General features: G+C 29.6%; 2 protein-coding genes and 1 long non-coding RNA gene across 3 annotated transcripts; 2 read left to right on the plus strand and 1 right to left on the minus strand.

The window, feature by feature from the left end:
* Positions 1 to 1,809: 1,809 nt before the first annotated feature.
* Positions 1,810 to 26,739, plus strand: LOC109599357 (G-protein coupled receptor dmsr-1). The gene is made up of 4 exons (XM_020015345.2): positions 1,810 to 2,448; positions 8,777 to 9,463; positions 9,546 to 9,597; positions 26,113 to 26,739. The coding sequence occupies exons 1-3, from the start codon at positions 1,889 to 1,891 to the stop codon at positions 9,580 to 9,582; spliced, it is 1,284 nt and encodes a 427-aa protein (XP_019870904.1). The 5' UTR covers positions 1,810 to 1,888; the 3' UTR covers positions 9,583 to 9,597; positions 26,113 to 26,739.
* On the minus strand, positions 5,081 to 18,134 carry LOC126266444 (uncharacterized). The gene is made up of 5 exons (XR_007548809.1): positions 18,096 to 18,134; positions 17,128 to 17,167; positions 17,015 to 17,072; positions 5,277 to 5,337; positions 5,081 to 5,220 (listed from the first exon to the last, which is right to left on the minus strand). It is a non-coding gene; the product is annotated as an uncharacterized LOC126266444 (long non-coding RNA).
* LOC126265428 (uncharacterized) lies at positions 22,353 to 24,641 on the plus strand. Its single transcript, XM_049966970.1, has one exon. It carries the CDS (start codon positions 22,353 to 22,355, stop codon positions 24,639 to 24,641), a length of 2,289 nt encoding a protein of 762 aa, XP_049822927.1.
* Positions 26,740 to 26,741: the final 2 nt, after the last annotated feature.

Raw genomic sequence — 26,741 nt, forward strand, 5'->3', positions numbered from 1 at the left:
TTGTCTATTGAAAATGAAGCGCATCCACCATTTTTTTTTAAATGTATTTAATATTTTGTGAAATTAAAATACATTTCAACAAAAATTTTAGTTACAATCGTTGGTCATGGTCACTGATATAGTTAAAACATAAGATATTTATCACTAGATAAAGTTTTAATAATAGAAAGCTTTGTTGGAATGTATGAAAATGTCACAGTTTTTACTCGATTTCTTTATTAATAAATATTCCAACATTACAAAATACCCTGAATTTATATTATAAGAATATTCATAATAAAATAGCAAAAGGAAAATAATTATAAATTCACAAGTGAGTAATTTAAAATAAAAGTATGCGAGAAATTTATGACAACAAATTATTTGCCAAAGGATTGAATAAAGTGCACGTGCATGCAGGTTAAAATAATTTAAGGCCACGGTAAGTTCTATGTTTATATAAAATACCTCGGACATATTTGGACATAACTTAAATTAAACTTGAAAGGAATTTATATTCAAGTAATCCACTCGGGAGGAAAACAAATCACATATTCACATATGTTAAAAATCAAGTAACGTATACCAATGGAAAACCGTTTGATCTGCCTTTGAATTTTGAGAGAAGTTTGCAAGTTTGCTTCGTAGTGGGAATCTTTTACTGTCCCTGTTGTACATGATGTCTCTATCAAAATTGAGAAGGATCAAAGATTTCCCAATCGGTAGATTAGAGGTAAGTATACTTTAAAATAAATTTTGTTCGATTTTACTATCATTTGCACAAACACATGTGCAAGATTAGTTATAAGAAATGAACGAAGATGGAAATGTAAAATAAAGTAATATAATCACAGTCTCTCTCTAGATTCGGACGGGTGAGACCAGATTTGCTTAAAGGTTAATAAGAATTATAAAAATAATAATAATTTTTGGTAACAGGAACAAGCAGTGCCGTACCACTGGAAGTGATACTGAATAAACAAGGTTTAGTTTGTAATTAAGCTTGTTAAATAAATATTGAATGTTGATTTATGGAAGCAACAGATACCCTTTGAGAAATATGCCACGAGTAACCATAAATCTAAAACACATTCGATTTCTCTTAATCTGAAAATAGGAAAATATATTATTTACGTAGTATGCATGTAATTATTCTGTTACGGTTTTCCATTTAAGGAAAAATGTGTAGCTCTTTGAACTGTTCTTTTCGTTTTCCGGTTCGACAATCAAAAGCTTTTTTCGTATATCAAGTAACATGGACAATATGTTTTTCCAAGCGTAACTTTTCTGGTTACGTTTAGCTTTGCGTAATTAATTTAGTACGTCTGTTCGTGGTAATCACGGAAACGTTAACTTCACTCTTAATTTCTCTCTCTCTTTCTTTTGATAACAAATATTTTTGGAGAACTCACTTTTTCTTTTATTATTCATTCCTTCCTAATTTTGGATTAATTTTAACGATTTGGGTAAGTAACAATGTCGAAAGTGTGTAACCTTCGGAGCTGCAGCGAACATAAATTATTCATGTTAAATATTTATTTAAGGTACGTTCGTCGAGTCTGACGAATGGCGATATTCCCCACACATGTGTTTGTCACTTTTTCCCCTTGCACTATATTTGTCTTCCCGTACAATACATTCCCTTCCTTGTCGACGTCGTCAAAAGCACGCAACAAAATAAATGGAACTTGTGCTGCACCAATTACGGTCAGACATTTATAGATTGACGATTTATAATAACACATTCAATACACACACAATCCACGTGGACACAAAAAATTGATTTAACGTTACTTTTCAAATTACAGCTTTGTCTTGAGTCGAGGAAGCAATGCCCGTTAGGATGTACGGAAAGCTGAACCACGACGTGGACCAGTCAACGACTTAGACGCAGCCACACCGCCCGTCGATGATGCTCAATGTTGATCCGACGGAATTCCGGGATATAGTCAAGAAACTGAACCTAAATTTGAGCGACGGAGACGTCGAGCAACTGATCATCGAGAAGATGGCCTCCTACACCAACATAACGAACACGATGTCCATGTCCATGGCGACGACGACGTCGACGTCGACGCCACACCCGTCCGACGACAACCTGTACTGCGGCGGTTACTTGGAGCAAATCGCCGAAACGTACGGCGACCACTACCACCCCTACGTGGCGATAACCGTATGCCTGTTCGGCACTCTCGCCAACATCTCCAACATCGCCGTGTTGACCAGGAAGGACATGGCCAGCGCCCCCGTCAACCGCATCCTCACGGCACTGGCGTTCGCCGACATGATGCTCATGCTGGAGTACATACCGTTCGCCTATTACTATCACATCGATTTGAAAAAGAAGTTCGACTTTCCGTACATCGGAGCGGTGTTCATGATCTTTCACATTCACACCACCCAGGTGCTGCACACCATTTCTATCTGTCTCACGTTGACCCTCGCCGTTTGGAGGTTCCTGGCTATAGGGTAAGAACTAATTCATTCATAAATATGAAAATATGACATTGAACATACATTTGCCGTATCAGTAATTAATCAATCATCAATTAATAGAATGTACAGTGTTCCATATCCACATATATTCTGGTTAATATTCCTAATCAATTTACATTACCCATTGTGTTGTGTTATTGTACTTTAAATGTTATAAATAAATTACTAAATAATACAATTTTATTATGTCAAAGGCAGTTTTCGTCGTCGTCGTCGTCGTCGTCGTCGTCAATTTTCATTTGCAGTAACTAAAAAAGTAATATAATTCAAACTTTATTTAGTTATTAAAATTGCTGGCATTAAATATATAATAAGTAAAATATTAAATGATATTAATGGTCAAATTAAAACATATTCAGAATAAAAATGCCATACTTTGTTAAACAAGAGTTAATTTTCAATATACATTTTTTTGAACATTAGCATATTTTAAATCTACCAAATATGATATTTGATAAACATATTGTTGTTTTTTAACTAATTTGTATTTTTACAAAAATAAAATGAATTTTAAAAAAGTTGCTCTACTTTCTGCCTATACTGTACGTATACTAAATTATCTTTAGCTAAGACATAACCATATTGCAAGTAAATTTTGAGATATACAATACAAAAATTGTCTGTTAAATCTACCAATTATGATACTTGACGAATTTACCAGAAATGTCAGTATATCTTAATTACAGATAATTTAATGCGTCACCGAAGCTTGATTCCATGATTTTAATTTGAAATAAAAAAAAATGCCATTACTATCCCGAACTTATATATATATATAATTATATAACTATGAAATTGTTAAAGTTATAAAGGAAAGTTAATTTTCAATATACATTCTTTTGAATATAATAACAGGGATAAAAATTATTTGAATTTTAATTCTAATTTCTGTCAATACTGTATACTCCTAATCAATTGACAGTATGTTATTTTATTGTATTTTAAACGTTATAGACAATTTTAATTTTATAAATAATTTTATAATTATTTATTATTATTTTATAAATCTAAATTTATAAAAATAAAAATTAATAAAACAAATTACTAAATAATACAATTTTGTTATGTCAAAGCCAGTTTTAATTTGCATCTTCAAAAACCTGAATTTTGGTCCACCATCGTAAAACTCATAACTTCATTTTAGTCGTCGTAGTCGTCGATTTTCATATTCAGTAACTAAAACAGTAATAACATTCAAAGTAGATTTTATCTAGTTATTTAAATTGCTGGCATTAAATATATAAAAAGTAAAATATTAAATAATATTAGGGATCAAAATAAAACATATTCAGAATATTTTAAGAAAAACTTTAATATAATTTCACAGCTACTGCTTTATTTTTTATACTCGTAAAATGAATAAAAAGCTGGAAAAAATGTTTGTAAAATGCAGTGAACAAAGTAAATGATGCAATACATAATTAAAATGTATTTTTATGGTATATAAATGGTTGTTGAACGAATGAAAGAGAACATAACAGAATATATCAGTTGATTTGCATTCCTATACAAAATTAACATTCTGTAAATAATTTTATGTGTTTATTCATTTGTGTATCATAGTTAATTGAGTAAGTAAAATCGATTTTAATTTAACATAGAGTAGATAATAATGTAGATAGAGAGTGAAATGCGTTCAATTCGAAAAACCGAAAACAAAAGTGAAAGGAAGGGAAAAGGAAAGAAGGAAAATAAAAACGGTCCCGTCCTAGACCTAGAAACAATTCGATCGTGATTAGTTCCGAAGTATAAAGTTCTAGTGGCGTATAAAGAGATTTATGTTTATTCGGAATCTGGCCTGCCACAATCCACTTTTTCGCCGAAATAACTGGGCTGGGGTAATAAAGTTTGCCGAAGTTGATACATTAACTGGCCCAATTTCCTTAATATTAAGAATTTGAGTGGTTTAAGGAATACATAAATAAAGCTATTTCCCATCGAATTATAGCCATACAGCCGTACAGCCGTACAACCATTTCTAACCGCAATTTAGTTTATGGCTGCCACACTCAAACTCGTCTTCAAACAATAATTATATGTAGATGAATTGACATAATTTGATTAAAAATTAATGAAAAGTACGAGATTGAATATTTATAGTATTTAAATTAGTCTCGTCGAAGAAGCAAAAGAAATTTTCCAGCAAATTGATCTGATCATTTGTGACAACATGGCTATGCTGATATTTTTTTCATTAAAAAAAAAAAAGAAAAATAATTAACTTATTCAGTGAATCTAAAGTACGAGCGAAGTAGATTTCAATGTAATAAATATCGATCGGTTTCTTCATCACCGATTGGGAAAAGTTTGGTAGACGTACGAAAATTACAAATGTCGTGTTCGTTTCTGTTTCGTTTTTATTTTTCACATATAACAAACTGTTTAAATTTTTAAATCAATATAAAAATGGGAATTTGTTTTCGAACGACAATAGGCATAATTCAATTTACATACGTGTAGTATGGTACAATATATTCAGTCGAACCTACCTTACCTTCTCCATCGATCACATGTAAAAAATGTTAAAATACATTATTCATAGAAAAAAGGCTACTGAGAGAATAAGAAGTGATTGATGTATTGCAGACTATTGTACAACTGAATGATAAACACTCACAATTGCTGAAAAAAAATCATGATGTCTATAAAATATTTTTTATTCGCTTATTCTCTCATTTTCTTCTTTACTTAATATCATTAATTATGTTAGATTGTATTCGTTGCTTGCTGTCCTTCTGGACCCACCTGAAAGGATTGTTTAATTAATTATTACGAAAACTCAACGTCATAAAATTACTTACCTCAAGGAACTGAATGGGAAGTAAGATAATGAGACAAAATTATTGATCACAACTTTATTACCTAAAACGTATAACATTTTAACATTTTTTATATGCATATATATTGTTTGTTTAATTGAGTAAATATTTTTTACAACTACGATTTTAATAAAATAATATTTATAGTCTCATAAATTTTAGAAAATCCTATAAAGTAACTTTTGCATTGCTTGTGCTTTTTACTACTTTTTCCTTGTCTGAAACTAATTTTCATTGTTTCACTGTTGCCAATTTATTAAAAAATTAATGAACTTATCTGAAAATTTGATGAATTTCGTGTGTTAAAATAACAAAAAAAATCAATAAGGGGAGGTATAAAACACCACACGACACACATACACAATTCATATAGTAAAAAATAAATTTCATTTATTTAACATTATTAATTTTTTATAGTAATGGAAATTTTACATTATATTAGTGTAGAATTAATTAGAATACTAATTAGAAATTATTTGAAGTAATAAAACTTTAAATAGCATAAGTTGATCTAGTTTTCGCCAGCTAAAAACAAATAATCATGAGTAAAATTAAACTCTTTTATTTTTTTTTATTGTTTAACTATGTAATTGTTAAATTTATAACGGTTAAGTTAATTTTTATACTGTATATAATAATAAAAATAATAAAAATAATTAGAACATATTAACATAACACAATAGAAGAAGCTGTGAAAACTACCGTATGTTCTTGCGATTTCTTGCGATTCTTGGAAGCGACACAATTCACCTATTCATTTATTTCTGCTTATTTTTATTACATTATATTTAGAGGGAGAGTGCAACAGAAAAAGCAACGAAAACTGAGGGGAGAATCGTAGACGCATGTTGTCTGACAAAAACTCTTTAAAACTGCGTTAATTCACTTCTTCACCGTTGAGAACAAAAAACAAGAATACTGAACGAGCCACGGTTAACTTATTTTCTATCACATTTTAATAACATCACGAACTTTATACAAATTTTGATAATTTAGTAAAAAATCCACTTCGGAATAAACTTTCAATGAGCAAAATAAAGTATAATTTTAATTAACACACAACTTATATTTCGTAATTAATATTAGCGAAAATGTGTCAGATTATAATCCAACGGAATAATAACTGACTGACGAAAAGTTTAATGAGGTTTTATGTTTCATTAACTAAAAAACTTCCTAATTAATTAATTAAAAATATGTGTAAAATAAATAAACTCAATTTATTTATTAAGTTAAGTTCAATTCAAAATTAATTATATTAATTAAAATGTTAAATTCAACGCCAGTACAATATTTTATATTGTTCAGTAAATAATATGTTGGGTAAACTTGTATTTTATTCTGATTGTGTTAAACAAGTATAAATTTAATTTTCAACGTCCCTTAAAATAAATCACGAACTCTTCAGCTGACATCTGTCGCATGGATCATGATCATAAAAAATCTACTACTTTTAATTAGATAAAAACATCCCGTCTAGACAATTCGAATGCGTATTTTCTGATCTGATTCTGTCTGGTATATGTAATCTTTACAAAACTTGATCAAGACATTAAGAAGCAGTATGTAAAGTAACTTTTATTTTATTTCGTTGTAAAAGTCAAATCAGTGGAAGTTTTACGACTTTACTGACTGAATACATTTATCAAATTGTCTTTTATTAACATCCCAAATGTAGTGATTCATCATGTTAGTAATTAGGTTTGGCAGTACCGCCTGTAACGGGTTACCGATGGTAATTCGATTAAATAGATGTTAAATCGGTATAACAGGTTAAAGGGAAAGATTTATTTTTCTCAAGATATCGATGATGTTAGACTATACAATTTTCATTCAATAATTAATTTCAACATCACTAACTTTTGTTTTCGTTGAACAGATCTTTTTCAACTAATGTGATGTATCACACACAATACTCACATCTTGCACCAAATCGAAATATTAGTTAATTTTTATCCACTGTTTTACTGCTCTTAAATTTATAATACGGGACTAATTAAAACTCAGCTTAAAACAACCTATCTATATTAACAAATAATTAATTAATTAATTAATTAATTTAATTTAATTTAAAAATATATGCATAATTTAATTGGTTATATATTTCATTTTTGTCTATTAAAAATTATACGCATTCACCATTTTTAAATGTATTTAATATTTTTAAGACACATAGAAATTATGTATATTATTTTTTAAATATTTTTTTAGTGTATTTAAATCATGCCCACCGGTGTGCAAGCGGTCACGTAAAACATGTCGCGTGTCCACCCGTGAGCACTCGGGCAGGTTATGTAACTTCGGATTAACTGTGCGACCACACCGTGGTACAACAAGTAACGGATAGATTACGTTAAGAATATTTTTAAATAAATTTTGAATGATTTTAAGACTATTTAATATCTGCTTTTGTATATGTATATGATGACTCCTAGAGAAAATGAAATATGAAGTTATCCACGAACAATTAAACAAAATGAGCATTATATTATCTTAACTAACTGAGTAATTTCAGCCCAATTATTATTATCTCTCATTATTTTATTATCTATTATATAAATTAAGGTTATAAATATTATATTTAACATAAAAATCAACAAATACATCTTGTAAAAAGTAATCCTGATCTGTAATTCAAATTTATTCATTAAACTCTAGGTTTCAAAACATTGCCAATAACCTAATGATTTATTTATTAGGTTATAAATAAGAAATTTGTTTGTTTCATCCAGATAAAAATTACTATCATTGACTAATAGGTGATTTATTGTCTAACATATTAAATAAAATCTTTCCCATATTTATACGGATACATAGTAATAAGTCAAGCTTTATTTTTGGCAGTTCAAATTGAATTGTTTATCGAGGATTTTAAGTATAATTATGTGTGGGCAGTTTCGTGTAAAATTATTTCGGACGAAATGTCACGAAAATAATAAAATAATTAACTGCTGTTTTTCAGCTTCTTTCAATTTGAGACGTCGTTTTTATGAGGCAATTATACCATTTTCATTATAAACATTATGATAGCCCTTATAAACGGTATAAAATTATAAAATCGGTGTAATTATAGAAATTAATAATTTAAAAATATTTAAGAAAAGTCGTGGCATTAATGAAAAATAATTAAGCAAATTAGGAAAAGTTTTCGATTGAGCTCAACATCGTTCGTCATGTTTAAAAAGAGCAAAAGAGCAATTGAAAAAAGATTTAACTAATTCGCCATTGAGAAAACATTCAACCTAATTCTCGTTCCGTCATTATACGTCGTAAGGATGATGATGAATAGGAAAATAAATGAAATCGCATTCAAGTTTGAACGTTAAGGGGTGATTTTAGAATAAGGTCGTGGAACATTGAATTTCTTTCCTTTTTGCTTGTGCTTTTGTGTTTTTGTGTTTTTGTGTTTTTGTGTTTTTGTGTTTTTGTCGTAGCGTTTCATAATAATTCAACATAATTAATTCGTTGGAATTTAATTAAAGATACCCCGAAAGGAATCACATCCTGTGCTCGGAGACGCGATGCAGACTGGCGATATCGCTCAGCTACTGCCTGCCCGTCGTGCTGTGCCTGCCCACGTTCTTCACCCTGAAGATATCGACGACCACCGTGACGGAGAACAACGAAACGTTCGTCCTCTACCACACCATCCTGAGCGACGCGTTCCAAAACGAGCCGCGCCTGCTGCAAATCAACTTCTGGATCTACGCCGTCTTCATAAAACTGCTCCCCTGCACCATACTGACGTTCATCAGCTTCTGGCTGATCCGCACGTTGTTCAAGGCGAAGCGCAGGAAGCAGGTGCTGCGCGGCTACGACACCTATCCGCTGACGCAGGACGGCGCCGCCAAGAAGAAGGTGTCGAAGGCGGAGCGCCGCGCCGACCGCACCACCAAGATGCTCGTCGCCGTCCTCATGCTCTTCCTGATCACCGAGTTCCCGCAGGGACTGTTCGCGCTGCTGATCGGCCTCCGGGGCAAGACGCTCTTCCTGCAGTGCTACCAGAAGTACGGCGAGGTGATGGACATACTGGCCCTGCTCAACGGCGCCATCAACTTCATACTGTACTGCTGCATGAACCGCATGTTCCGCACCACGTTCGGCCAACTGTTCAAAAGTAAGATAATGGCCAAGTGGCCCGCGAACGTGCCCAGTGAGATCCACACAACGTACGTATAAAAAAAACTACTAAACTACTAAACACGAACGGTCTACGTTTGATGTTTGTGTGTTTTTTCTCTCGATTTCCAGTGTCGTGCCGAACGGGACTAACACGACGGAATTGTGAGTCGGACTGCGAAAGGTATGTCTGTTTCTTTCTAAATACTCAACCTTGAATTGATTGGAATTGTAACTGGTTATCGGAGGTAATTTTAAATCAAAATTGAAAGACAAATTCCTGGTCAACTGTCTACAACATTTAAAAAACATATCGTGTATTCAGACACTTTTCAAAGAATGAGTGTGTTCTTATTCAATGATTATACGAATAGCGGAAGTTCTGAATTGATGGACTAGCTGTCACAACTGTTAGAAGAAGAAATGAATCGAATTTTCCAGAGAGTTTTTTCCACTTTTAAACAATATACACCAAATTTCGTTATATTCGTTACAGATCAATCTGTCACAGGTTACTAATTACAATATTATTACCAAAACTACATTTGGACATGATACGATATCTTATTTTGAATTGAAAAACAGACTTTTTCTTTCGATTTTAAAGTCTGGTCATTCTTAACTTATTCAGTGACTGAAGAATATTTGAAATAGTAGTTCATACATTAATGAATTATCAAGTGATGAACCATCACTGATTCATTTAACATTGTTTAACATTAACCAACTTAACATTGTTTACTTACTATGTGTCAAAGTGATGGATGGAATGGTTAAAGGTGGTCTAGTCAACCATATTTATTCAGATTTCTCTAAATCATTCGACAGTTTTAACTGTAACGGGTTACCGATGGTAATTCAATTAAATAGATGTTAAATCAATATAACCAAAGTCTTTTTGAAAGACTCATTACAATAGGTTAGAGAGAGAGAGCGATTTATTTTACACAAGATATCGATGATGTTATACTATGCAATTTTCATTCAATAATTAATTTCAACCATTTATACTTCGAACCCACTATGCGACCATCCCTCAACACTTTATGAGGGTTCGAAAGGAAATCAGATGTCAAAAACAAAATAACGTATAGTTTATGTTAAGAAGATAAATTTTGAATGATTTTATGACTATTTTACAATTACTCTAGTTTTAAGAAAACCCATAAAAAATCTGAACAAATTTCATGGAAACCTAAATGAGGGTTTTCTAGCTCTGTTACATTATTACTTGATTAATTTGACGTATGTACTACGGTAGAAAATTGTGAATCGTTTTTTATATTATGAGAATAATTGAACAAAATATAAAACAATCAGTTTTACATATGTTACAAAATTAAATATTTAAATACGCATCCACCATTTTATCAATTAATAAATATTCAAGAAAAATATGCATAATATAAATTGGTTATATATTTCATTTTTGTTTATTGAAAATTATACGTATTCACCATTTTTAAATGTATTGAATATTTTATGAAATTAAAATATACTTCAACCAAAGTTTTAATTAAAAACGTTGATCATAGTCATGTATATAGTTTAAATAATAATACAAAATATATTTATACCTACATAAAGGTTCAATAACAAAAAGTTTTGTTCGAATGTATGAACATTTCACTGTTTTTACTCGATTTATTTATTAATAAATATTGCAACATTACAAAATACCCTGGATTAATATTATAATGATAATATTAATAATAAATTACAAAGAGAAAATAATTATAAATTCACAAGTGAGTAAATTAAAATAAAAGTATGCGAGAAATTTATGACAACAAGTTATTTGCCAAAGGCAGATTGAATAAAGTGTACTACGTACACGCTGGTTAAAATAATTTAATGCCACAGTAAATTCTATGTTATATAAAATACCTCGGACATATTTGTAAAACTTAAATTAAACTTGAAAGGAATTTATATTCAAATAATTCACTCAGGAGAAACATTAAGTTTTTATATATACGTTCTGTAACGGCGTAAGGTGTACCAGTTTATAATTACCATAATTAAATTACTAAAACTTTTATTCTATAAAATTCATAAAAGTATTTCATCACAGTAATGGCAGAAAGCAGAGCAAAAAGTAATTCTGATAGCTACAAATCAAAAAACTAAATATTCAGCTGGTAAAAAGTAGAGCAACTTTTTACTAAATTTCACTAATCTCTACAAAATCAACAATAATTTTTAGTTTTACAGTATACACCAAAGTAAACTGAGTTAATATAGATCTCGTAGAAAGAAATTACTTTGCTAATTAAAATCACGGATTGTATCGTTCTTTCAATCTGATGAGAGAAAAATCAACATCGATCGATTGTAACGCATGTTTTACAACAATTTTCAAGATTTGGTGATGTAGAAGGAAAAAATAAAACTGAACGACCAAGAAAAACCAATAGATTTCAGGACAAACAAATTTTATCCTACTCCAAAAAAGATCCCTTTTACACTGGACTTGAAATGATTTGAAATGAACGACCTGGAGTGATGAAATCAAGTTTAATCTGGTTAGTAGTGATGGGATTTTATATGTAAGGCGACCTATTCATGAAAAGTTTAACCCAAAGTTTACCATTCTCACTGTTATAGACGGCGACAAGTCGGTAATGGTATGAGGCTGTTTTTCGGGGTTTGAAATGGGTCATCTTCTTTGAATAGAGGGTATCTTGGATTGTTTTATGTATAAAGAACTATTGAAGAACAACATGGTATTGTATTCAGATAAAAATATACCACTAAAACATTATTTTCAAGAAGATAATGGCCTGAAGCACATTTTGAAATTACAAATACAAAAAAAAAAAATGCAAATGTCCATTAAAAATTTAATTTCTTTTGAAAAATGTAAACAATACACAACTTAATATACAATATTTACTTACCTAAACTCATGTTCCCTGTTAATAACTTCGACTAAATTCAGAAATTTTGATATTTAATCGCAGAATACAATAAAGAAATCGAAGAAAATTGATGGAACATTTATTTTATTTAAAATCACTTAACCAAACTATTCCGCCATTAGAAACAGACTGCCAACTTTATAAATATGCATTCCCAAATTACTAATTTTATTTCACTCATTTAAATTAATAAACCCGATGCTAATAAACAGCTCCGTTAAAACTTAAAATCACACAAATCAGTTGGAACGCCCCGCGACACATTTAAACAATCAACGCGCCATTAAAATAACCGTAAATATTAATGAAAAAGTGGAGAAGGTCGGTGGACGCGCGTCTCTTCGTTAAAATCCTTTAAAACTGCGCTAGTTCACTTGTTCACCGTCGACCTATAAAAAAGTAGAGTGGTGGTTATTGCGATTCCTGGAATCGCTCCTGAACTCGTTTGACCCCTTTAATGTATTTGCATCATTATTAACGCATTATTATTAACCGCGGACGCGTTTTGTTCTTGTAAAACTTAAAAATTAAAACAATTTAATTTAGAGTCCGCAAATCATTTGAACACAACTAAACAAGTCGGAAGTTAGACACGGACTAGTATTATAAGTGTATCCGTTTCGCTCTAATCATTTTGTGATGGGCCAAAAAATATTGGCAATACGCATTGATGCCAACACAAAATGCAGTTTGTCGAAGCCAAATGTGGCTGCTGTTTTGATCGGGTTTCGCGGATTTTCTGTTATAGTTAATGTGCCAAAGTGTTCTGTGTTCGGATGACTGATTTATCTGATTTTAACGGGAGATTTTAGTGCAATAAATACACTTCTAAAATATATTTCGCACGGCTACGTTACGTGAGTATTATGGTTTCATTTTTGATACAATCCGGGTCTACCACTGCTTGATATACGGTTGCGGTTGTGGTTAGGTTATTTAACTATTATAAATAGAATATACCAAAATTTGTTCATACGTCCTTATAGTGATTATAATAAGAACATTCTAATATGTCACAAATAAATATGAAATACTTGAAAATAGGATGAAAAAATTTATATGTAAATAATAATTGTCAGTACACACTATCGAAATGTTTGCGAAACAATAAATCTTCAACTTTTAGCCCTTCTCCTCACCAAAACAACTGAATGTGGCAACCGTTGAAAAATTCGCAGCTTACTTAGTCGTACAATTCGCTGTTTTTGTCTTCCGTCTTTCTCGAACTCTTCTAAATATGTATCTTTGTCTATTTCCTTCTTACAACTTTGATTTTTGAATCGAATACATAATTTTGTTAATCAGTCGTTTACCAACGAATCCAAGCGTTTAAATTGTTACGGGTGGATATTAAACTTAAAAATATGTAATTATAAATACAAAAACCGAAAGTAGTATAAATTTTTAATTGAAAAATTTTAAGTAGACTATGAATTAAATAAATATTAATATCTTGTCAGTCTTAAATAAATAATTAAAATATTAAAGTAGGCAATAGAAATAATTTGTAGATAAAAATAAATAGTTAAATATCGAAAATTATTAAAAACATAAAATTATATTAATATTTTTAAATGTAAGAAAAAATTCTATATTTTTGTATCCATAAGTATGAAGTAAAATTTAAACATAACATGAATATACGAAATAATTAAAATTAATTATTATAATTAAGTAATTATTCAGGGTCACGTCTCCACCCATTTTGAACAATAAAAAATCGAAAAATTTATATATATATATATTATTTAATATATATATTATTTAATATTCTGTTTTAAACAATTTCTATTTTACCATAAACAGATGAAGTTATATTTATTATCGACTAAACTTACTCAAAATTTATGAGATATCCGTTGGCGTCAGTTTATTTTTCTATTTATATCATATATTTTTGGAATATTATGATTTTGTTTTTTAAACAAAAAGTTAAATTTCATTATATAAACATTTGAAAATTTTATTATTGTTGAAATATTTACAAATTTGGAACAAAAATAAAAAATATTTCAGAGATCAGCATTATTTAAATACAAAGATGACGGTGTGTTAATTTTTTGTCCTTTTCTAACTTTAACAAATATGTATTTTTCTCTACTTCTCTCTTATGGGGGCAAATGTTAACTTTGATATTTGAATTGAATTGAGAGAATTTAGTCACTCAGTCGAATAGAAATAAATTAAATTATATAAAAAAAATTGTGAATTATTAATTATTCATCAAAAAATTTTATTTGGTCTTTTACTTTTTTATTTATAGCAGTTTATATGAATTTAATTTGTCAGTAATATTCTAAAATTCTACACTTTTCTGTAAACTAGTTTAATCCATAAAAGAAAATTCAAATATAACGTAAATAATTATGAAACACTCACTTATAAATACAAACACCATAAGTGATACAAATTTTTAATTTAAATGTGTGAATTAAATAAATTGTTTTATATATACAACATTAAAAATAGGCAGAAGTGATTCTTTATATTCAGCTAAAGATTTTTCTGTGTCTTTTACTTTTCTATTTTTGATTCGTTTGTAGAACTCTAAAAAAATTGACATCAATAACTTGTTGTCAGTCTAAAATAAATAATTGAAATATAAAACTGTGCAAATTGAAATAAACTGTGTTTAAAAATGAATGAATAAATATCGAAAATAATAAACAAATATGAAATATTTAGCTTGGTCAGTTTTATGGACCCACACAGTTGAGCGTTTCAATTGTCACGGGTATAAATTAAAATAAAAAATTATAATTATAAATAGAAAAACGGTAAGTTGAGTTAAGTAAGTTTTTAATTTAAATATTTTAGAGTAGCTGTTAATTAAATAAAGTGTAGTGTTTTATGTATGAGGTATTAAAAATACGCAGGAATGATTCTTTATGTCTATCTAAAAATTTTATTTTTCCACTTTATTATTCGTTTTTAGTAATCTAAAATAAATTGATGGGAAAAGCGTAATTATATAGAAAAAATTAATATTTTTTTCATATATATTTTTTTAAAATGTTTCAGATATGATGAAGAACTTGTCTTGATCAATTGAACAAAAAAAAAATAATAATAATAATAAAAGAGAAAGAGAGAGAAAAATTAATTTTAAATTAAATACTAAATAATTGTGTGAAAAAAATTACGTTATTAACAATTTTTTTTTGAAAATATTGTATTTTTATGAATTGTTTGAAAAATCAAAAGTTAATCGTATGATTACAAATATTATAATAAATGAAAAATAGAATAATGTGTAGTAAAATAATGAAATCAATATCTTAACAGTATAAAATAAATTGAAAATTTGGCTTATTAAATTAATTTGTTGTTAATAATGAATATTGAAATATTGTTATATGTTTACTGTTTTACTGTAATTAACAAGTGTGAAGAAAATTTAAATATTATATGTAAGTAATAATTCAGTACACACGATCGAAATGTTTGCGAAACATTAAATCTTCAACTTTACCCCTTCTCCTCTCCAAAAGCGTAATTCTAAGAAAAAACAATTAAATGTGTCGACCGTTGAAAAATGCACAGCTCACTTAACCGTACAATTCGTCGTTTTCGTCTTCTGTCCTTCTCTAACTGTCATAAATATGTGAAGACAAATGTTTGTTTGTTTTATTTTGATTTTTGAGTCGAACAGATAATTTTGGTAATCAGTTGTGTTTATTTTCAACCAATGACTACTTTGTTTTTTAATTTTTCTATTTCTGATTCGTTTGTAGTAGTCTAAAATAAATTAGTGGAAAAAACAAAATAAGATAAATGTTAATATTGGCATCAATATTTTCTTTTTAGTGTAAAATAAATAATTAAAATATTATTATATTATGGAAGTCGAGATATTAAAATAATTTATTGTTTAAATTAAATAATTATATTTAATTATATTAAATATCGTTAGATGAAGAAAAAAAATTCTACAATTTTGTGTAAACAGGTCTTATTTTATATTTATAGAAGAAAATTCAAATATACCATAAATAATTATGAAATAATTACTTATAAATACAAAAATCGTCGTGGTATAAATTTATAATTTAAACACTTAAGATCAATTGTAAATTAAATAAATTGTTGTGTTGTGTATAAAGCATTAAAAATAGGCAGCACTGAAAATTTTCTCTGTCTTTTAATTTTCCATTTTTGATTTTGTAGCAGTCTGATTTATTCATATATCACTGCAAAGTTTATAATAAACGAAAAATAAAATACTTATTAACATTGACATCAGTCATCTTGTTGTCAGTCTAAAATAAATAATTAAAATGTTAAAGTCGGTAAATAGAAATAATTTATGTTTAAAAATAAATAGTTAAATATCGAAAGTGATAAACAAATATAAAATACTTAAATATAACTTAAACAAGAATATGTAGAGAAATATATTATCTATAAATCTTTAAGTCGAATAAGTATGCTAAAATAATACATTAATATAACATATAACATAATAACATTAATATAACATATTACAAAATATATATATATATATATATATATATATATATATATATATATATATATATTATAATAAAAAACACAACACAATTAATAAATAAATAAAATTTGTCAATAAATTGGAAACAAGTTAAAAAAGAATAAAAATATATTTTTAATTAAATACAATACGATTATCTATATGATAAAATAAATTAAGATTGTACTTACCAAAAAATAATGGTAATAATAAAAATGTAATGTAGTAAAAATACAGCACCCAAATAATCTAGAAAGTAAAATAACTTAAAAAATAACTAGCAATAAATTAAAAATGATCTTACCAAAGGAATAAAAATATAATGTTTTAAAAATGAAAATAATCTGTAAAATAAAATATATTAAATGAGCACACCAATAAATTAAGATTGTAATTACAAGAAAAATAAGAATAATACATGGTTTATAGAAACACCATGGGAACCTAATAACCTGTAATGTAAAATAATTGAGTAGCTCAGATAAACACAGAATTTAAATATATACAAAATACTTTATTAATAAATAACTAACAATAGGAAGGAAACACTTATTCTAACTTCAACGCTAAGGGCCATCTTTAAGGATGGGGATGGGGATGTGGATGGGGATGGTGGTGGGGATGTCACTAACCTACTAAACATATATATATACAACATTTCCTTATTCAAATATGATGCTGCTATAAACAATAATAAACACTTTCCACATGTGACAATATCATTGTAATGTGTCTCATAATAATTATTTGTATAAGTAATCAAATTAAATGAATTTAATCGAATACTGAAGCCAATTTCCTCCTGGTCCCCATTTTGGAAGATCATTGAAAGGAAGGTCTTTTCATCAGTTATCGACTACGACACACATAATCCACAACTTTTCATGAACAACTTACTCATACTTGATAAAAAAAGGATAAAAAACATCAACGTTCAACGTACGTCAAAACCTAAGAAACAACATAACAACTTTAAAATAGTGAAACTAAATTATACTGCTCTCACCTAGGACTTCAGAAATCTGTACTTGAGAAAAACTATTTTACGAGATCATATTGTTTCTAAATAAACAAGACATGAACAATGATGAAATGATTGCAAATTACGATATGCTGGAAACAGAACATGGCAGTGAATTGGCCACATTACACCGACTACTTTTCGACAGATTTGAACTAAGAAAATATGCTCTACATTTAAACAAACAGAACAAACACAGATATTAGTATAAAATGAGTCATTATTAACAAAAAATATGTAAAAACTCCTACCTTGGTTTTTTCTAAGTAACCACACATCCTATCTACTCGACAGCTCAAACGGAAGAGAACGAATCCTACAGTTTCGGATTCGTACCACTAATCTGAACTTCTTACAAACTTGTTACAGTCTTGAACAAAAATGATTGTAACAGTGGCAGTCAAAAATAATATTTCATTAATTAACTCGAATCCCTAAACAATATATAATAACAATCATATAATACTAAATACATATTTAAATATATCTAGCAATAACAATACTTATAACAACTTAAATTTTAACCCAAACCATTACACTCCGTCTTTTATTTTTACATTTTTGATTTGTATGTAGTACTCTAAAATAAATTGATAAGGAAAGAGCAGACATAAGAAACTTAAAATTGTTTTCCAACAATGTATGTTGTAAATTAAATTAAATTAAATTAAATATATCAAAATTATAATAAACGAAAAATAATAAAATTAGAAACATTGACAACAATTTTCTTATTGTATGTAACTGTAAATAATCAAAATATAAAAGTGAGGAAATTGAGATAATTTGTGGTCAAAAATAAATATTTAAATATAGAAAATGATAAACAAATATGAAATACTTAATCATAATTTAAATACGATGAAAGTAAAAAACGTTTACGAAACATCAAATTTTCTTGATTGAGTTGATTCTTTTTTTTCTCTCTGCTGAAAAATACACAATTGATTTTGATACAGAATCGGTTGTTTTCATTTTTTGTCCCTTTCTAACTTTGGCAAATATGTATTTCTGTATATTTTTCTCTTATGGGGACAAATATGAACTTTGATATTTGACATGAAAAACATATAATTAGAAAGAAAAAATTGTTAGTTAAAAAATTTATATTGACAATAAATTAAACAAATTTTACTTGAAATATTAATTATTCATCAAAAGAATTTATGTGTTTTTTTACATTTTTATTTTTAGCAGATTATACGAATTTGATTTGTCTGTAATATTATTACATTAAGATAAAATGATAAGGAAGACGTGGACAGTTAAAGTATTTCAACAATTTATCTCACTAATTAAGATAAATATATCAAAAGTTGGATCGTATGATTACAAAGATCATAATCAATGAAAAATAGAATAATTTTTAATATTGATATCAATATCAGTATAAAATAAATTGAAAATTAAAAATTATTAAAATAATTAGTTGTTAATAATAAATATTTAAATATTGTTTAAAATGTAAAATCATATTTTTGCTTTAAATAAGTGTACTTAAGAAGTGTGAATAAAATTTAAATACGATATATCATACCTAAATAGAAAATATTTGAAAAAAATTTATATGCAAATAATAATTATCAGTACACGCGATCGAAATGTTTGCGCAACATCAAATCGTCAACTTTTACCCCTTCTCCTCTCCAAAAGAGTAATTCTAAGAAAAAACAATTGAATGTGTCGACCGTTGAAAAATGCACAACTCACTTAACCGTACAATTCGCCGTTTTCGTCTTTCGTCTGTCCTTCTCATACTGTCGTAAATATGTATTTCTGTCTTTTTCTCTCTTATGGAAACAAATGTAAACATTAATATTTCGAATCGAATTGAGAGAATTTTGTTTAGTCAGTTTTGTAAACCAACACAGTTGTGCGTTTAAATTGTCACATTTGTAAATTAAAATGAAAAATATATAATTATAAATAGAAAAAAAGTAAATTGAACAAGTTTTTAATTTAAATATTTTAGAATGACTGTTAATTAAATAGTGTAGTGTAGTGTAGTGTAGTGTTTTATGTATGAGATGTTAAAAATACACAGGAATGATTCTTTATGTCTATGTAAAAATTGTATTTTTCCACTTTATTATTCGTTTTTAGTAATCTAAAATAAATTGAAGGGAAAATTCTTATTTTTTTACAACAATTTGTTATTCCAGTCATTATAATAAATGGAAAATAAAAAAATCATTAACATTGACATTAATATCTTTTTGTCAGTATTAAATAAATAATTACAATATTAAAGTGCAAATAAAAATAATTTATGGTTAAAAATAAATGGTTAAATATCAAAAGTTACATTAATATAACTAATGAGATGTAGAAAACAATTCTATATTTTTGTGTTCATAAGTATGAAGTAAAATTTAAATATTATAACATGAATATACGAAATAATTAAAATTAATTATTATAATTAAGTACTAATGTACATTAGTTAGTTTAAATTAATTAATTGTTATTAGTTTAATGACACAAATATATAAAATGCATACTTGAATATATTATAAATACAATATATTAACTGTTACTGCAATTGTAAACCTTAATTCAAATGCTTCTCAGACATCAAAAACGCAAAATTTCCCCTTCTCCTTTCCAAAAGTGCAGGTGCAATTCTAGCATATAATAATTGAAAGTGTGTCCACCGACCACTACTTTCCTCACTCTCGCACACTCATAAACATGTATTTGTTTCTCCGCTCTGTCACTCTTACGGAGACAAATGCAAAATTACATAAATACATTTAATTTGAATCGAGTCAGTTCAGTCTTCGTACACGAACAAACGCATCAAACTTGTCACAATATACCTGTCATATATATTAAAAAATTTAAAATATTCAATTATAAATATAAAATATTATAAATTACATAAAAAAGTTTTTAAATTATTGGAAGCATATTTAAATGGTTATATCAAAATGAAAATAATTTCTTTTAACTTCTTAAAATTAATTAATATATTATCTTAAACAAAGTGGCAACAAAACTTACTCAAAATTACCATTTAAATTATGAAATTACATTTATTAGACGAAATTAATTTTAAATTTTTTGTCTAAATATTTTATTATGAATAAAATCTAATATTTAACGACATAAAAATGCAATTTTTATTTTGTCTTATTTCATTAAACTTAATAAAAATATATTTATACTTACTACTTATTTTCATATTTTTTTTTTAGAGTAATTACTCTATTACTCTATTATTAACTTTCAATATATTTGAATATATTTTTTAATGCATTGAAGAATACAATATTTTGAAAAAAGTGTATATATAAATGTATAATTAAAAAATTAAAAACATATAATTAGAAAGAAAAAATTGTGACTTGTACTCATATTTTTTAGTTAACAAATTTATATTGACTATAAATTAAACGAATTTTATTTAAAATATTAATTATTCGTCAAAAAACTTATTTGGTTTTTTACTTTCTTATGTTTAGCAGATTATATGAATTTAATTTGTTTGTAATATTCTAAAATAAATTGATGAGGAAGACGTGGACGGTTAAAGAATTTCAATTGTTTTTCAACAATTTATCTCACTAATTAGGATAAATATATCAAAAGTTGATCGTATAATTACAAAGATTATAATAAATGAAAAAATAATAACTTTTAATATTGATATCAATTTTTTAGCAGTATAAAATAAATTGAAAATTTAGGTTATTAAAGTAATTTGTTGTTAATAGTAAATATTTAAATTTAACAAATTTAAAATTATATTTTATTAATGTAATTAACAAGTGTGAAGAAAATTTAAATACTATATATCATACTTAAATAGAAAATATTTGAAAAGAATTTATAACTATCAGTATACACTATCAAAATCAAATCTTCAACTTTTACCCCATCTCCTCTTCAAAACAGTAATTCTAATAATTAACAATTGAATGTGGCGAGAGTTGAAAAATGCACAGCTCACTTAATCGACTCAATTCGCTGTTTTCATCTTTCGTTCTTAAACTTAAACTCTCGTAAATATATTTTTCTATCTTCTTCACTCTTATCTAAAAAATTGAATTTATTTTGTCTTTTAAATCCAAACGTTTAATATGTAATTTTAATAAAAACAATATATTGTATTAAAAACCTTTAGATTTATAGTAAATTAAATAAATTGATACATTTTTGAAATATTAATAATTCTTTGATAAATAAATTTATCTATAATTGTTGGGATCAATATGTTATTGTCAGTATTCCTATTATTTTATTTTTTTTTTTAATGTCGAATAATTTTTTAACAATTATACTTTTAAAGCGTTGAAAGACTGAAATATTATATATTTATGTCTCCTTCATCACATTTTCATGTTTATATATCAAAATTTTTTAAATATTTAATGATAAATATAACTTATAATTTAAATATATTATTATTATTTTACTGTCAATTCATTAGGTTATGTGTTAAAAATAAGCATTATTTTCTGCTAAAGATTTTATGAAGTTTGTGGAAATCGCGTGCGACATACGACATGTGGCATGCGGCATACGACATGTGGCATGCAGCATACGACATGTCGCGTGCGGCATACGACATGTGGCATGCGGCATACGACATGTCGCGTGCGGCATACGACATGTCGCGTGCGGCATACGACATGTCGCGTGCGGCATACGACATGTCGCGTGCGGCATACGACATGTCGCGTGCGACATACGACATGTCGCGTGCGACATACGACATGTCGCGTGCGACATACGACATGTCGCCTGCGGCATACGACATGTGGCATGCGGCATACGACATGTGGCATGCGGCATACGACATGTCGCATGCGGCATACGACATGTGGCATGCGGCATACGACATGTCGCATGCGGCATACGACATGTGGCATGCGGCATACGACATGTCGCGTGCGACATACGACATGTCGCCTACGGCATACGACATGTGGCATGCGGCATACGACATGTGGCATGCGGCATACGACATGTCGCGTGCGACATACGACATGTCGCGTGCGGCATACGACATGTGGCATGCGGCATACGACATGTCGCGTGCGGCATACGACATGTCGCGTGCGGCATACGACATGTCGCGTGCGGCATACGACATGTCGCGTGCGGCATACGACATGTCGCGTGCGACATACGACATGTCGCGTGCGACATACGACATGTCGCGTGCGACATACGACATGTCGCCTGCGGCATACGACATGTGGCATGCGGCATACGACATGTGGCATGCGGCATACGACATGTCGCATGCGGCATACGACATGTGGCATGCGGCATACGACATGTCGCATGCGGCATACGACATGTGGCATGCGGCATACGACATGTCGCGTGCGGCATACGACATGTCGCGTGCGACATACGACATGTCGCCTACGGCATACGACATGTGGCATGCGGCATACGACATGTGGCATGCGGCATACGACATGTCGCGTGCGACATACGACATGTCGCGTGCGGCATACGACATGTGGCATGCGGCATACGACATGTGGCATGCGGCATACGACATGTGGCATGCGGCATACGACATGTCGCATGCGGCATACGACATGTCGCATGCGGCATACGACATGTCGCGTGCGACATACGACATGTCGCCTGCGGCATACGACATGTCGCCTGCGGCATACGACATGTGGCATGCGGCATACGACATGTCGCATGCGGCATACGACATGTGGCATGCGACATACGACATGTGGCATGCGGCATACGACATGTCGCATGCGGCATACGACATGTGGTATGCGGCATACGACATGTGGCATGCGGCATACGACATGTCGCGTGCGGCATACGACATGTCGCGTGCGACATACGACATGTGGCATGCGACATACGACATGTGGCATGCGGCATACGACATGTCGCATGCGGCATACGACATGTGGTATGCGGCATACGACATGTGGCATGCGGCATACGACATGTCGCGTGCGGCATACGACATGTCGCGTGCGACATACGACATGTCGCCTGCGGCATACGACATGTGGCATGCGACATACGACATGTGGCATGCGGCATACGACATGTCGCATGCGGCATACGACATGTGGTATGCGGCATACGACATGTGGCATGCGGCATACGACATGTCGCGTGCGGCATACGACATGTCGCGTGCGACATACGACATGTCGCCTGCGGCATACGACATGTGGCATGCGGCATACGACATGTGGCATGCGGCATACGACATGTCGCGTGCGACATACGACATGTCGCCTGCGGCATACGACATGTGGCATGCGGCATACGACATGTGGCATGCGGCATACGACATGTCGCATGCGGCATACGACATGTGGCATGCGGCATACGACATGTCGCGTGCGGCATACGACATGTCGCGTGCGACATACGACATGTCGCCTGCGGCATACGACATGTGGCATGCGACATACGACATGTGGCATGCGGCATACGACATGTCGCCTGCGACATACGACATGCCGCCTGCGACATACGACATGTCGCCTGCGGCATACGACATGTCGCGTGCGGCATACGACATGTCGCGTGCGACATACGACATGTCGCCTGCGGCATACGACATGTGGCATGCGGCATACGACATGTCGCCTGCGACATACGACATGTGGCATGCGGCATACGACATGTCGCCTGCGACATACGACATGCCGCCTGCGACATACGACATGTCGCCTGCGGCATACGACATGTGGCATGCGGCATACGACATGTCGCGTGCGGCATACGACATGTCGCGTGCGGCATACGACATGTGGCATGCGGCATACGACATGTTGCATGACAACAAATAATGGACCTGATTCACGCTCAAACATTTTGACTCTCTGAAATTTGACCTTAAATCGAAAATAATATATAAGAAATATAAATATATAAAGAGTGCATTTTTTATATTATTCTACTTTGTATATTAATTTTCTTATTTTAATTCATTTGTAAAACTTTGATAGTAACAGTTTTCAAAAATTAAAGTAAATAAATCAAGATTTGTTCTCAAATCAAAATAAAATATAATAATTTAGATATGAATATCATGTTTGTCAGTATAAAATAAATAACAAAAAATTTGCTGAAAGCTGAAAAATGCTGAAAATTTTATTATCAATGTAAAAAAATTATAATTTTTTTGTAGACTAGTGTAATCTAGGAGCATAGAAAAAATTGAAACTAGGGATATTGAAATAATATTTTGTTGAAAATAAAATCTTTTTCTTTCGATGTAAAAATGTTGATATTTTATATTTTTAAATGTACGTATAAAAATAATAATTGTCAGTTCACACTTTATCAAAACATCAAAAATCCAATTTTTAACATATTTCGTGGTTAAAAAATTAACCGCCTACGAGTCCTTAGACTCGTTCGTCCCTTTCAAACTCTCATAAACATGAATTTCTTTCTCTTCTACTCTTATGAATAAAGAGAATTTAGTCCGCTGGAAATTTATATATTGAAAAATTAAAAATTTTTACAATTTACAACATATATATTTTACAAATTGAAAAATTTGTAGATTATGTTAAACATTAAAAATGCGTATGTGCTCTGAAACAACTTGTTGGAAAAAAAATGTGGAAAATCAATTGCAACTGTTTTAAACCAATTTAGCTAAAAATTAAAGTACGAGAAATATTATTATTATTACGTTATCAAGTTTTTAAGGTAAATTGAACGTTATTCAATTACAAATATTTCAACCTTCGCTGATGATGAAGAAATAAAAAAATGGAAATGTTGAAAAATCATTAATATGAACACCAAAAATTGTCACCTAATTAACATATAATCAGGTACGAGTATGAATAAAATTTAATTATCGACTGATTATTCATATATGTTTAATAGTTAATTGTACTCGTAATAAAATTATAATAAATTCAAAATGACAGTAAAACAATCAATATGTCGGGCCCAATTAACTTTGTTACATTAAATGTTTTAAATTTAATTTATTTCAGTTTTAAGAATATTTTTAATGTTTATTGTTTTAATGATATAAAAAATAATTACCTAAGTAATTGTATAAAATATTATTTTACTAATACATACATACATCATACAATTTAGCTAGATTCTAAAGATGTCCTTAAAATATTTAACTACGTCCAACTTTATGATCCAAATGAAATTGTCGAATTTTATTGTATTGCAATTGGAACAAACGAATTCTAATAGTTTTAGCAATAAAATTGAAATAGAGCAACATTGTTAAAATTTTAATACATTATTTAAACTATTCTAATCTAATACTTTCCATTGCAGTATCATAATAGGACTAAAAAGAAGAAGAGGACTGAAGAGGAAACCCAATTTTGAATTTGTCGGTAATTTGATCATTTACATGAACGACTGTCCGAATTCATCGAGGTGTAAAGCATCGAAATAATATTTCTATAGCTTCAAGCTAAATGGATCTGTAAATATAAAAGTGTTTGATATTGATCTATTCAGCTTAGGGATTTAAAGACGAATATTTGTACATAGATTGCGCTTAAATTTCATTTGTGTTTCATTCATATTTGTCTATAATTGTCTGGTTAATTATATTTATACGATACTATGATACCACATATTTACATACATACTACATACATACATACATACATGTTTAGCTCATACACAACCAAAGAATATAAATAAGTATGGTACATGTCCGTTTAATAGTTTAATCTAATAAGTTTGAAAGCGAGTACAGGGTACAATTACTGATTACTTTCTAATAAATATATAGAATATATAGAAGGGATTTTACTTACCTTTGTATATAAATGCCCCGGAAATGTGTTAATGTGTATTTTTGGATAATTGTAAATTATAAAGTTATTGTATAATATATTGTATAATATAGTTGTTTAATGTGACATACTTCAATAATTGGGTTTTGTGCATTC

Source organism: Aethina tumida, chromosome 1, assembly GCF_024364675.1.
Source record: "Aethina tumida isolate Nest 87 chromosome 1, icAetTumi1.1, whole genome shotgun sequence".
NCBI lineage: Eukaryota > Metazoa > Arthropoda > Insecta > Coleoptera > Nitidulidae > Aethina > Aethina tumida.